Genomic DNA, 13743 nt, shown 5'->3' on the forward strand with positions numbered 1-13743 from the left:
TTATATATATATTTGTGTGTGTGTGTGTGTGTGTGTGTGTGTGTGTGTGTGTGTGTGTGTGTGTGTGTGTGTGTGTGCGCGTGTGTGTGTGTGCGCGTGTGTTTTTACTCTTGCCCCATTGATTCACGATAGACTAGATGGTTCATCTCAAGTGGTTAATCCTCCTAAAACATAAGTAAATAAATAAATAGTGGTTAAAAAAAAATACTCCTGTACAAACATTATCACCTGCCTTTCCCCTTTGTGTGGATGATGGATGTAGTTAAAACTCACTGATGTTTGATCTGCACACAAACCAAAACACTATTTAGAGTTTAACATCAAGCAAACAACAACCATGAGAAACTTACTGCGATGCACTGCCTCATGATGCAGGACTGTTTCATCCTCCCCGGCCCACCGAACTTCTTCATGTCTTTACAGAAGTGGCACTCTCCACACTCTGTCCGCAGACATGCCTCGCACTTCCGACAGCGGGTCCTCCTCCTTCTGGCGCCAGATGTTCCCCGGCTGGCCGACAACTTGACCGCTGATGCTGGCAATGCTGCCATCTTGGGTTTCGGCCGGTTGGGTGGCCGAGGCTAAAAGGGTGAAGAGGATTTGGTGTCAAGACGATAAGCTAAAAAATATTTTGTTGATATTACGCCAGCCACCAGAGATAGTCGACACCTTACAGAAGCTTAATGAAGTTTTATTTTACAAATTTATGTGAAAACATGCGCTTGGTTTTCACAGGTAAATGTCAACCCTTTACTTAAACACTGAAGTACTATAGAGCTCAGTTGGTTAAGATTTAAACAAGAGGTCATTATTCAGCACTGAGAAAATAAATCAAGGGTCATCTGCTCCTCTACTGAACAACAGAAAATAAAAGGAAAGAACAAAAGTCATCTCACGTTTGTCAAAACGCATTCTGATGATCTGCAAGGTATTCTTGGGACTGGTGAGACAAAACTCTCTCTCTCTCTCTCTCTCATATATATATATATATATATATATATATATATATATATATATATATAGGCAGATAGATAGATAGATAGATAGATAGATAGATAGATGGATAGATAGATAGATAGATAGATAGATAGACAGACAGACAGACAGACAGACAGACAGACAGACAGACAGACAGACAGATAGATAGATAGATAGATAGATAGATAGATAGATAGATAGATAGATAGATAGATAGATAGATAGATAGATAGATAGATAGATAGATAGATAGATTTTCTGTGGTGTTTGTATAAACCTACGGTGGCCCTGAAGTGCAAACCACAAAAACAAATCACTTAATGCAACAACAAATTACGTTTAACAGGTTCATTATGTAGCTTAAAACATACATTAAACCATCTAAAGTTAACATGTAAGTCCTGAAAGCTTCTAGAATAAACAAAGTTACTTAACCTGAAAACAGTTGTGAACAAACGCTGCTGATGGACATGAAGCTGCTGTAGTTCCTTAATATTCCTGCTCGATTTTCGCTAGCTTTAGCATTTTTCCTTAGCTGCCGCCACGGCTGTGACGGGACCTATGGGCCACCGTAGAGGTGAAGGCTAGACTGTCCGAATTCAGAGGCGCTGACTTCCGGTTTTAGCGGTCTGGCAAGGACCCGGCCTTGCTAGACCGGCGAGGACCCATACTCATAAGCATCCTGCCAGTGGATTCGGACACACCCGCTGACTGCTCTTTCACATAACCACATTCGGCAGAACAACTTCCGGTTCAAAAGGCCAACGGATCCATCATCCAATCAGTGATGCCTGTTGTTGCAGCATTGGTACCTACCTTTTCCGTTTTTTTTTTTTTTGTTTTTTTTTGTTTTGTTTTTGTGGTTTTCAATTTGGTTTTGCGTTTAGTGAATTTGTTGTTGCGCTTTTCAATTTGTTGTGCATTTAGTGATTTGTTGTTAGGCTTTTCAATTTGTTGTTGTGCTTTTCAATTTGTTGTGCGTTTAGTGATTTGTTTTTGTGTTTAGTGAATTTGTTTTTGCGCTTTTCAATTTGTTGTTGCTTTAAGTGATTTGTTTTTGTGGTTTGCACTTCAGGGCCACCGTATAAACCCTCTTTTGCATGTCAAATTCTGATTCGCCAGTAAACCAAAATATGACAATTATAACAACTACTCCACGCCACCTTTTCTTTAGTTCAAAGCGTTCTAGAGAAGTCTTGGACAGGCCATCCGGACTTCCTCTTCAGCCAAAAGAACCTCGACAAGCTGGACAAATTCTGTTGCAAGTTACACTTGACCGCAACGGTTCCTTCAGAATAAAAGCTGAACCTCATGACCCCTTCAGGGTCTTGCTGACACCAATGATAACCTGTCGTGACCTGGAAGTATTCCAAGACTAGTTTGGTCGGCACCGCTGCTTTTCTACCGGCTTCGGTTCCAAGGAGGGTCCAAGAGGACCTCGACATTCTGGATCTAAACGGAGGCTTCCCCTGGGTACGTAGACCGACAGATGGAGTCTCATGTGTGTTATCAATCTCCAACCATAATTTAGAGCGAAACACTCACTCCCACTCAGAACTGAATGCTTCTCCGGATCTGTTGGTTCTGATAATAACATTCCACACACACACCATCATCTCACGTCTCACTCCACCTTAGTCCATCAGTACACAGAGTGTTAAAGTTAGTCTTGTTTAAATTGTGTAGAAATAAATGTCTTAACTATTATAAACCTGACTCTCTCTCTCTCTTTCCTTGGAGTTAATACGAAGTGTCAAGTAATCCCTGCAATAAAAAGTTCTGATCTTCTGGTTAAAATATTCAAAGATCCATCAGATTGATATTTCATATTTCTATGGAATCTCACATTTTATGGTTCATCAGTAAGATGTAAACTACCTACCTATATATATATATACTAGTGGTGTGCATCTCTACCTGCCTCACGATTCGATCCGATTCCGATTATCTGCCTAAAGATTCGATGTGAGTCTGAAACGCATAACGATTCTTCACACAAAATTTTTCATTACTTAATAAAAGCAGTAGAATAGTTTTCAATTTCTTTTTTATTTCGATATCCCTCAAAAACAGAACATTCATCTATTCACTATAGTGAGCAATAATTTTTAAAGTGTGCTGCCTATAATTAAATAATATAAGAAATAATGTTTTCAGTACAGCAGCTTAAGATAGAATAATACTGAACTTAAAAATAGTAAACAAATACTGTGTTAAGTGATTCTTTCACATCCAGGATCCCAAAACCGAAATTAGCCCAGACATCCGATTTAAATGTAACGGGTACATCTTTGATTACTGGTAATGTTCGCCCTGTATCCCTGTCCACCATTTCTGTTTTAAATTGGCGCTAGGGCAACGCAGTGCGCATGTCATTGCAACTCTGCCCCCAGAAGTAGTTGCAAAACCTCAAAACTTTATTGTCCTTGCGCGTCCAGAACATAGACATAGACATAGGGAGAAAATCTCATTATGTCACGTTGCTGCATCGATGTGGAATCATGCATGGCTGAATCGCGATGCATCTTAGAATCGATCATCTTTCCCACCTCTAATATACACACACACACACACACACATTTATAAATAAATAAATATCGGTTGTTAATATCAGCCCAGTTTTACTGAATACCGGACCGATACCGATTTGTTAAAAAAAAGACTAACATCGGCCAATACTGACACTGATGCCAATATATCGTACATCCCTAACTTTTTCACAGCACTGTGCACGGACATGCGACTTAAATTTGCCCACAGGAAGCAAACCTGATGACAACACGCTGGGTGTGAACACATTATTCCTGCCTGCAGAACGGAGTACAGGAGCAAACACACACATGAAAACAAAAATCCCTGAAGGCTCTGTCCAAATTTAGCCTCTCGCTGGCTTGCATTTCTCTTCAAAGTGAAGCTACACTAAGGGCTTTATTTCACACATGCCTACCACACAGCCATTGTTCTGTTACAGAGCTCTCACACTGAGACGATGCAGTGCCCGTGTTCTAACGTACTCCATTTAAAACAAACAGATTATGTGTCTTTGATCAGCCTCCCTATTGTTTCTGCATTCTGCTCCCTCACGGCCTCAAGTTCAATTTCTCTTCCCTGCAGAGGGTAAACTACTGCCAACCGTTACACGTCAGACGAGGATTGGCAGAGTGGGAGATGAAACAGGGCTGAGCAGGAGGTGAACAACACTGCAGCTCCTTGGAAATCAGGATTGGATTTCTTTAGTTACATCGGCAGTGCAGATATTCCTGGTGTCAGCATAGCAACAGCCTCATCCCATTCCCTAACAGAACACGGTATGACACACACAAACTTGTAACCAATGAGGACTGTAACGGGGTCTCTGACAGGGGGGAGGAAAAAGGGAAAGAGTGTGGAATTTTAGGCATATTGCAAGGAAAATGCTCTAACAATAAACTGACAGATGCTGACAGATGTTGCTAGCAGACAGGATTAAGAGTTGAGATACTGGGGAGGGGAGTTGAGCAGGACTGTATCGGAGGGGGGCTACATGGGGATTAACGAGAGGAGGACCCAGACGACCCTGAGTTATCATCAGGCAGGCAGCAGGTCAGAGTAACAACAATAACATGCAAATAAACAAAGTGTTGTGTTTACTGCTGTTTACTACAAATGCAAAAGGCTGAATAAAAAACAAAAAAGAAGGATTGATCTCCTCTAACCTCCTGGCCAAAAAATAACAAAACAAAAAATAAAACCAACCTCACTATACCTAAAGGTACATTTATCCAGTTGAAGCACTAATAAAAATTAGCTTTCAGAGCCCATTTAGTCTGAAAACAGTCTCAGTACATAGATTCATGAAGACACACTCCTCATCATGTTAAACGCTGCAGAAATAAAGAAAAGGCTGCAGGAACAAAACAGGATTAACCTTTAGAATCTATGCGGGAATAAAACACTAAATTTATTATCAAATTTAGCAAGATGTACAAAACTGTTGCATGTGTGACGATTCCTCAGAAAATCCTTAGTAGTGTTTTTATTACACTTCTCTAACCAGAACGGCTCACATCTGTGACCCTTAAACATCTGAGTCGTGAAAAGTTAGTAAAAAAGAAACAAGAGTTCATCACAAATGAGAATAAAACCTCTGATGTGCTGCAACACTTTCCAGCAGGTAAAACTACAGTGACGGGTTAGTCTAAGTCATCCTGATCTGCTGTGTGGCTCTTAGCATCCTGATCCAAACATTCCAGAGATAAAGAACAGGTGTGAGAACACAGCTGGAGGAAAACTTACAAACTCTCATTAGCAGTCAGTTCTGTCTCATTAAATGTGGCCAAACTCTGAGTGTAATGGGGAAAAGGGGGTTCGAAGATAAGCAACATGTTTGCAGGAATGTGATCAAATTAAATACTGATTTCCAACTGTGAAGGTCCAGCCTAAGATGAGATTTATGCATGAAAATAAAATGTCAATAAAGCATTTCTTCTATTGCAAGTTATTTAAAACATCCCATATTTTTCAAACCAGACTATGAAACAAATCTGCATCATGAAGCAACCACCAGAATGTCGTAATAAAAACAAGTCCCATTTCTAATTAAAACACTATCCTCTCTTTCTCACACACAAACAGCCAACAACCTGGAACTGAATCAATGCTTTTGTCTCCAGGTAGCTCCATTTCCTCGCTGCCCTGTGATGCTCCACGCTACCGTCACACTAAACATTCCTCTGCCTGCTGGGCGTCAGCGTGCTAACCTGCTCAGAGTCTGAATCGTAGTCCTCATCGTCAGCGCTAAGCGACATGACCATAGCTTGTTTCAGATGCCATCCAGCTTACAGCAAACTGACATGGCTGCAGTCTCCTCCTCCTCCTGCTGCTGCTCCTGCTACTCCTGCCAGGCCTACAGCCCTCCCTTTTGCTCCAAAGCTTCACAATATGACAAGCAGATGTAGAAGGCACATGCAGCCTTATTAATATGGATCGGCTCTTTGGGTGGAAGGGGCGGGGCAAGTGAAGCACATAGCCAATGAGAGGAGGGTGTGCATCAGAATATCTACTGAGGGGATGTTTGCACCCGTCCAATAAGGAGAGAGGCAGCATCAAAGGTGTTCTCATACTCATTTAAGAGCATCATGGGGAGGGGAGGGGAGGGGAGGGGAGGGGAGGAGAGGAGAGGAGAGGAGAGGAGAGGAGAGGAGAGGAGAGGAGAGGAGAGGAGAGGAGAGGAGAGGAGAGGAGAGGAGAGGAGAGGAGAGGGGAGGGGAGGGGAGGGGAGGGGAGGGGAGGGGAGGGGAGGGGAGGGGAGGGGAGGGGAGGGAGACTCCTTACAGAATGGAGAGCCTGATGGCATCTCATGACAGGATACAAACACAAAGAGGCACCCAGACCAGCAGCTGGCCTTTCAAGGGAAGGGTGGGGGTGTTGACCAGCATAAACGTTATTCATTCATTCATTCATTCATTCATTCATTCATTCATTCATTCATCACTCAGTCAATCAATATTCCTATTCCTCGCTCTGTTAATGATTCCTGATCTCGTACAAACGTGTTTCTTCTGATTGATACAAAACTGATTTTTAAGAGAATTAAAACTTTAAATATTTGAAACTGGCATTAGTGAAAACTTGGAAGAGGCTGATCCTTTTATGCATTATGGAGATGAAAAAATAAGGGGAAATATGAAAACCCCAAACTGATAAAATGATTTAACAAGCATCTTAATCTAAAAAGGCTGGCTCCTTGGAAGAAAACAGCATGTGGAAATCTAAGCTTAACATTCAAAAGTAAAATTATAGTCAAATGTTCACAAAATGAAGGCAATTTTCTAATTTATTTAAAGAAACAACAGATTTTTTTACTTTAAGCCAGAGCTTTAACATTGATGCCAGCAATTGTTGAATTAGTTTCATATTTAACAACACTCTACTGACCAAAAACCACACTCGATAGTTTTGTGGAGCGGATAGGTGTCCTTTAGGGGCGCTCTTTACCTAATTTATGGTATATGTAATGCTAGCAAGAGAAAAAGAAGTTTGCTTTTTAGAAGTAAATGTAAGAGAGTAAATGTCTTTGGAGGCGGAGCAAAACGCTAAAACCAGAGTGAACGTGGCCTACACTAGTTTGAGGGAGCTAATGGAGGCTACAAAATCATGGACTGATGCTGACCTGACTTTGTTGCTACTAGACTTGTAAGTAATAATATTTTTGGCCCAAAGTGTGGATCTTTTTACTTCATGGTTTATTATGGCATTAGTTGGCTTGTGAGTTCAAAATTCTGTCTGAGGTGGGAATTGAAGCTCCTTCTGACAGGAGACTCCGCCAGACATTCCCAGCAGACCCTCACAATACGTTTAGGCCTGCCAGGGTGGGTAGGGTGGTTGCGGAGGCAAAAACCCGGGCGTGGGAGGACTTCTGTAAGACCATGGAGCAAGACTTCCGTATGGCTTTGAGGAGATCCTGGTCCACTATCTGGATATTATTATTATATTTAAAATGGGGTGTACCAGTCTGTCGTGGTGAAGAGAGAGCTGAGCCGGAAGACAAAGCTCTCAATTTACCGGTCGATCTACGTTCCTACCCTCACCTATGGTCACGAGCTTTGGGTAGTGACCAAAAGAATGAGATCACAGATACAAGCAGCTGAAATGAGTTTTCTCCACAGGGTGTCTGGGCTCTCCCTTAGAGATAGGGTGAGAAACTCGGTCATCCAGGAGGGGTTTGGAGTGGACCCGCTGCTCCTCCACATTGAGAGAAGCCAGTTAAGATGGCTCGGGCATCTGGTCAGGATGCCTCCGGGACGCCTCCCTGGTGAGGTTTTCCAGGCACGTCCAACTGGGAGGAGAAAACCCAGGACAGGCTGGAGGGACTATTGGCGCTTACACATTAGCATCTGCACCACCCCAAAAGGTACCGAACGGCACCGGAATTGGTTTCACACACTGGTCAGATTTGCGTATTCGGTGCCGAGGCGATTCTTTTTCTCAGACCTTCTTCCTAGCATTCAAACTCGGACCAAGGTGACACTACAGCTGAAATTACGCCTACCACATTTGATCTGCGAGAAGAATGAGCCCGGGGGTTCCTGCATGCGTGATTCATTTTCATGCTAGATGTTGTTGAGTAAACTTCTGTCTGTAGCACGGAGCTGCCGTTCCGGAGGTGCTGATGGGAACGGGAGAACAGAATAGCTCTGTGTGTGTGTGTGTGCGCGCACTCGCGTGCGTGCGTGCGTGTGTGTGTGTGTGTGTGTGCGTGCGTGTGTAATGGAGGACACTGCGGATTTCCCGTGCTTAAACGCCGCCCACAGGCTCGGGATTTCCGCATTCCTGAGAAGTCTCTCAGATTTATATGTGAACACTACACCGCCAGTTCGACACTGAACTCACGTCATCCAGCCCCACCAAACCCCGACCATGCCGACGCTAATGTGTACATGCATTATGTCTCTCGGCTGGCCAGGGAACACTTTGGGATTCCCCCGGTCCCCGGAGGAGCTGGCCCAAGTAGCTGGAGAGAGGGAAGTCTGGAGGAGTGAAAAGATACGCAGCAAGTGTTTTATTCGCAAATGACAGGAAAGGTGGGTTTAGAGGTGACGAGTTCAGGAAGAAGTGGAGGAGAATGAGGGACAATTTTGTCCGTGTTAAAAAGTCTCTGAAACACAATAGTAAACACTATCTTGGACCGGATGCATGACAGGATACCACAGAACAGAGCTACGCCCTCTGTTGTCCTGGCGGGGAATTGCTTTGCAACACTCCCCAGGAGACGGAGATTGTCTCTGTCCATGTGTGCGTGTCTCTCCCTTATGGAGCAGATGGAGAAGTATAGATTAGGCTTTAGGCTGCTGCCCTTGCGACTCGACTCCAGATAAGCAGTTGAAAATGGATGAATGAATGGTTGGCTCATGTTAGCGTTAGCTCGTTGTTATTGCTAGCCTAGCTACAGCAGGCTTGTTTACGACGATTGTAATTCCACTTTCAACCACTAGGGTGGAGGAGCAGGAAACTGCTCTGTGTTACTTTAAGATGGAAGGAAATTTACAGATGCTTCTGCTCTAATACGGTTTCACATCACATCAACATTTTCATTTAAAAATAAGATTAATCTGGGATAAATGTAGGGCAAATCATTGAGTAAATTAATATTATTATTATTGTTATTATTATTAATATTACTATTATTACTATTACTACTGTAGTAGTAGTTGTAATAGTAGTATTACTAATAAAAAGGTAATTATAACCTTTAAAAATAGACATGCAAAGAAGCTACAGTCAACATTACATTGACAGAAAATGTACAAAAATTTGACATTTCACACCACAAAATCTATAAAACATAATTGTTAACAAAATAGCATGATTTATATTCTCAGTAGTAGAACGTTGTTGAGCTCCAAATCTACTGATTGTGTCAAATGCAGAAATTGATATATTTGATTAATTTTAACATAAACAATTAAGAACAGATAAAACCAAACATCTGCTGTAAAATTAACCCCCAATTCAACTGGAATTTAAGTTTATCTGCATCTTTATATTGTCCTAATGTACATGTTTAATTTATGATTTATTTAAGGATGTAAATGAAGTTAACTTTCTGCTTTATGAGCTGACAAAAATTAAACATCTTAAGAGAAAAGCACTGAAATGTTTTTACCTCGATGGTTTTCTTGGACCAGAACACCACAGGAACTCCAGTGATCGCTAACTGTGGGTCGTCTTCAGCATGGTCCTTCAGGACAGCCTTGAGCAACACAGAAAACCACTCAATGTAAGGCAGGACAGGTTTATGTCTCCAGTATCTCGTCGTCAGCTGTAGCTGAGGGGTTTTATACCTTTATGTCCTCCAGGAGTCCTTGAGGGTTCTCTATTCCCACTGGAACACATTTCTTATTTTCAGGGAGTGACTCCAGCTTCTCCACCAGCGTCCTGAGTCCCATCAGCTCATACTGAGTCAAGTGAGTCCATTTTCCCTGAAGTTCAGAGGCTGGAGAGTCCAGGGGGGTTTTGGGGAAATCTAAAGACACTGAGTTGGGATTACAGCTGTCCTCAGAGTCCACACACAAAACAGCTTTGAGGAGCGGGCCCTTTACGTTTTCAGGCGAGTCATCCTCGGACACTCGCTCAGCCTTTTCTCCCTGCTCATTCCTAATCTGAGCTCCCCATGAATCCTCGTTTGTGTCCTGGCTTCTGGAGTCAGGAGAGGGACACTCCGTCTTCACCCTTGCTTCATAATCTGAAATGGCAACGTGTCCAATTTACAACGTTTGGAGACATATTTCCTAACGGAGGAATAAAACATTCAGAAAAATAAAAAATGCACACTCCTGGAGGCAGAAATGACTAAAATTTGCTGCAGAAAACACTACTGAGCAGAAAAGTTTGAATTTAAAATCATTAAAAAACAAGAGTTAGTCCCAGCTGCAAAATACTGTAAGTGGTTTGAATTAGTAAGTCAACAGAAAACTGCATTATAACTCAGTTTCTCCCCAAAAAAGTTAGGATGTTGAGCAAAATGCATGGACTAGACAGCTTCAGCCATTTTCTTATTTAAAAACAGCACAAAAACATGTCGAAACTAACCATTTATTTTGTTTGTAAAAATTTATAGACACACTTTAAAAGAGCGGAAAGGTGGTGTCGCTCTTTTAGCTGATCGGAACTGGGTCAGCGTAACGCGTCAGAAATCGTACAGAAGTTAAGCTGCTCATCACAAGATTCCCGTTAACTCTTCTTGTTTTTAGAGCAGAAGGTTTGAAGGTTTCCCACTAAACTCACCTAAAGACTCTTTCTGGATCTCCTGATTGAAGTAGGAGCGTTTCGTCAGGCAGTGCAAGTATCGCTCCAGGACGTACCAGCACATCTCGTAGTAAAACGGAAACCGAAATTTGGAATGAACCTGAAAACAAGCAGACATTCGGTAGTGGTCACAGGAGCTGGGAGTAGATATGTTCAGCTGACTTTTCCTCTCAACCTTTAAAGGAACTCTGGCTATGAGGACGTGTTTGCCCTAATGTGCCACAATTTTTCTGTTGTACCACAAAGTGCATTTTTTGACATACGTAGGACGCCATGTTTTCCGTACGCAATGCACTCTGGAGGCAACGGCATATATTGGTTGTACTTGGAAGAATAGCTATTGACGCTAGTGTTTGTTTATGCGCTCACTGTATTAATAATTAAGTAAAATGCCGCATTGTGCTGCTTTTGGATGTAATTTCCAGTCAGAGGGCAACAAGGGGAGTGATGTGAGTTTACACAGCTTTCCCACTGACAAGAAGAGGAGAAAGTAGTGGGAAGATGCCTGTGGACAGACACAACTTCCCAAAGATCTGCGGCTGTGTTCCCAACATTTTTCTCCTGATGCGTTTGAGGCTTATTGTCGACCACAACTACTTAAAAGAGCTCACCAGAGCGGCTGGGTATAAGAGAGGGCTGAAACTAAATGCTTTACCGACCATTTTCCCACACAAGGAGCTTAAACGCCCTCGGAGAGACAAGAGATGCTGGACACTCTTCTGAGCCGACAACCCGCTCCTGCAACTGCCGCTTCTGTCACATTCAGCGAATCACCGGACACGCCATTCGTCACGGATGAAGCTGAACATTCACCTCTCCCGTCAGTAAAACAAGCAGCAAGTGTAGCACAACAGTGTTCTCCAAATATATAATATCTGCAAAAATTATCAAAGTGGTTTCACTGAATATCCTAATCATCCATGAAGCACACGACAGCTCTAGATGCTAAAATTCTCCACATTTGCCACACAAGCACCGCTGGTTTTGTCCTGCACTCGCTTCATCCCACCCTTCTTGCTCTTCATTTTGATACTCGTTTTGTGAAACAGGGTCAGTAATGTCCTCGATAATGTTTCGCTCTGGTTCAAACTGAAAAGAGAGAAGCTTTCTGTGGTCCTTAAAGAGCAAGTCACCCACAAATAACCTTTTTTTGCTGATAAACTATATAAATGAGTGTCTAATCATGCTGTAGACATGTGTAGTCAATAATTTGGCACTTCAGTGCATCATAGTTAAAATTTTAATATGTTCCCTAAAACTGTCAGTGTGGGGCCTCTTCAGGTAAAAATTCTGCACTGCATTTTAATTCAAATCTGCCATCGCTATTGGCTAAGAGGTACCCTACGGCGTTAGCTGATGTCACAACGAATGCTGTGAGCCTGTGTGTGTGCGTGTGTGTATGTGTGTGTGTGTGTGTGTATGTGTGTGTGTGTGTGTGTGTGTGTGTGTGTGTGTGTGTGTGTGTGTGTGTGTGTGTGTGTGCGTGCACGCGTGCGTGCGTGCGTGTGTGTGTGTATTTGTTAACGGCTCTATCCTCTGCTAGGCTCTCCTTGTAGCGCATTTTTCAAACAGGAAACGGGAGTGAAGTTAGACTCTGGTAGAGGGTGATTTGCTCTTTAAAGAATCTACTTCATGAAAAGTTTACAGCACTGCACTGAAGTTCAGAGGTCGCACCTACCTTAGTCCTGTTCTCTATCTCGTGGATTGTAAACTGCATAGGAATGTTGAAGCTGTGGAGAATGTTGCCTCCAAACACCAGTGTGTCTGCAGGAGTGTAGACGGCATGAATCCAACCTTAAAATGCAAATTATGGTTAAAAATGCCAACAGAAGAACCCAAAAGGATTTGTTTTATCTCTTATTCCAGGTGGTAGGTAACCCAGCTGCTTTAAGACCAACGAACCAGATGGGATGAAGAAGGTGTATCCTTGTTTGAGCTCCACTCTCTGGCACCCATCAGCTCGGTCTCCCAGGAAGACGTCACTCTGTTTGCCTGAAAGGACCCAGTCTTCATACAGGGCGAGGTTAAGTGTGGTCGGAGGAACCAGCCAGAACACCTGATGAACACACAAATAATTTCAATTCTACTTTTTGATCCATTTCTGCTAAATGAAGATTTGAAACAAAACAGAAATAACTTACTTTCTGTCCTTTGAACACATGGTACCAAACTGAAGTTCCTCCAAAGTCGATGTGGAAATCTGTGTAGCAGCCTTTCACGCTCATCAAACAATACCTGAGCAAATAAAAGTTTAGAAATCACATTAAATCAGGCTGATATAACTACAAAAATTATGAGAAGGAAAAGCATAACCATTAAGAAAGTAGCAGGGAAGAAAAAACATTTTCAAAACAAAGTCCCAGGAGCACAGCTGTGTGGAAAATCACACATAATCTCTGCTCTGGAAACTAATTGAGGGATGATCAGCACCCCAAGAGAGGAATGATCCACTGATTTAGCACAGAGGAAGAAACTCCAATGCTGCAAACCATAGATGAAGTCATCTGTTCATGATAATAATATAAAAAAAACAAAGAAAAAATATAATCCAGAAGGTAAAAATGATGAAATCATCAAAATCTCTTTGCTAGATTCATTAAAGAACATTTCAAATGAAGCTAAAGCAAAAACTTATTTTCCAGGAGAGCATTAGATGGATTTTGGAATAAAAAATGTTCGATAGCAGAGTCCAACCATTGATTGATTATATAACAGACGACCCCTCTTCGCTGCACAGGTAGGTTTCTGAATTTCTGAATAATAATAATTATTATTATTATTATTATTATTATTATTATTATTATTATTATTATTGTACTTTTTATTTAAAAGCACCTTTCTTGACACCCAAGGACACTTTACAGCCATGGTACAAAATAAATGAAACAAGATTACACATTACAAATATATAAAAACACTAAGATGTAAAAATTTAAAACAATGAAATTAAAACTATGTGGTAAAAGCTTGTCTGAAGAG

The 13743-nt window shown here is 41.9% G+C and overlaps 1 protein-coding gene across 6 annotated transcripts in view; it reads right to left on the reverse strand.

Annotated features, from left to right (window-relative positions):
- Nucleotides 1–13743, reverse strand: part of kdm2bb (lysine (K)-specific demethylase 2Bb) — a 42603-nt gene that overhangs the window by 14940 nt on the left and 13920 nt on the right. For all 6 annotated transcript variants that reach the window (XM_054744300.2, XM_054744301.2, XM_054744299.2 and 3 more), the window contains 7 exons: nt 12906–12999; nt 12667–12820; nt 12443–12558; nt 10744–10864; nt 9801–10201; nt 9623–9709; nt 351–581 (listed from right to left, as the gene is read on the reverse strand). In XM_054744300.2, the coding sequence (XP_054600275.2) occupies nt 351–581; nt 9623–9709; nt 9801–10201; nt 10744–10864; nt 12443–12558; nt 12667–12820; nt 12906–12999 (1204 nt within the window). The remainder of the gene's footprint in view (nt 1–350; nt 582–9622; nt 9710–9800; nt 10202–10743; nt 10865–12442; nt 12559–12666; nt 12821–12905; nt 13000–13743) is intronic.

Source organism: Nothobranchius furzeri, chromosome 6 (genome assembly GCF_043380555.1).
Source record: "Nothobranchius furzeri strain GRZ-AD chromosome 6, NfurGRZ-RIMD1, whole genome shotgun sequence".
NCBI classification, from domain to species: Eukaryota; Metazoa; Chordata; class Actinopteri; order Cyprinodontiformes; family Nothobranchiidae; genus Nothobranchius; species Nothobranchius furzeri.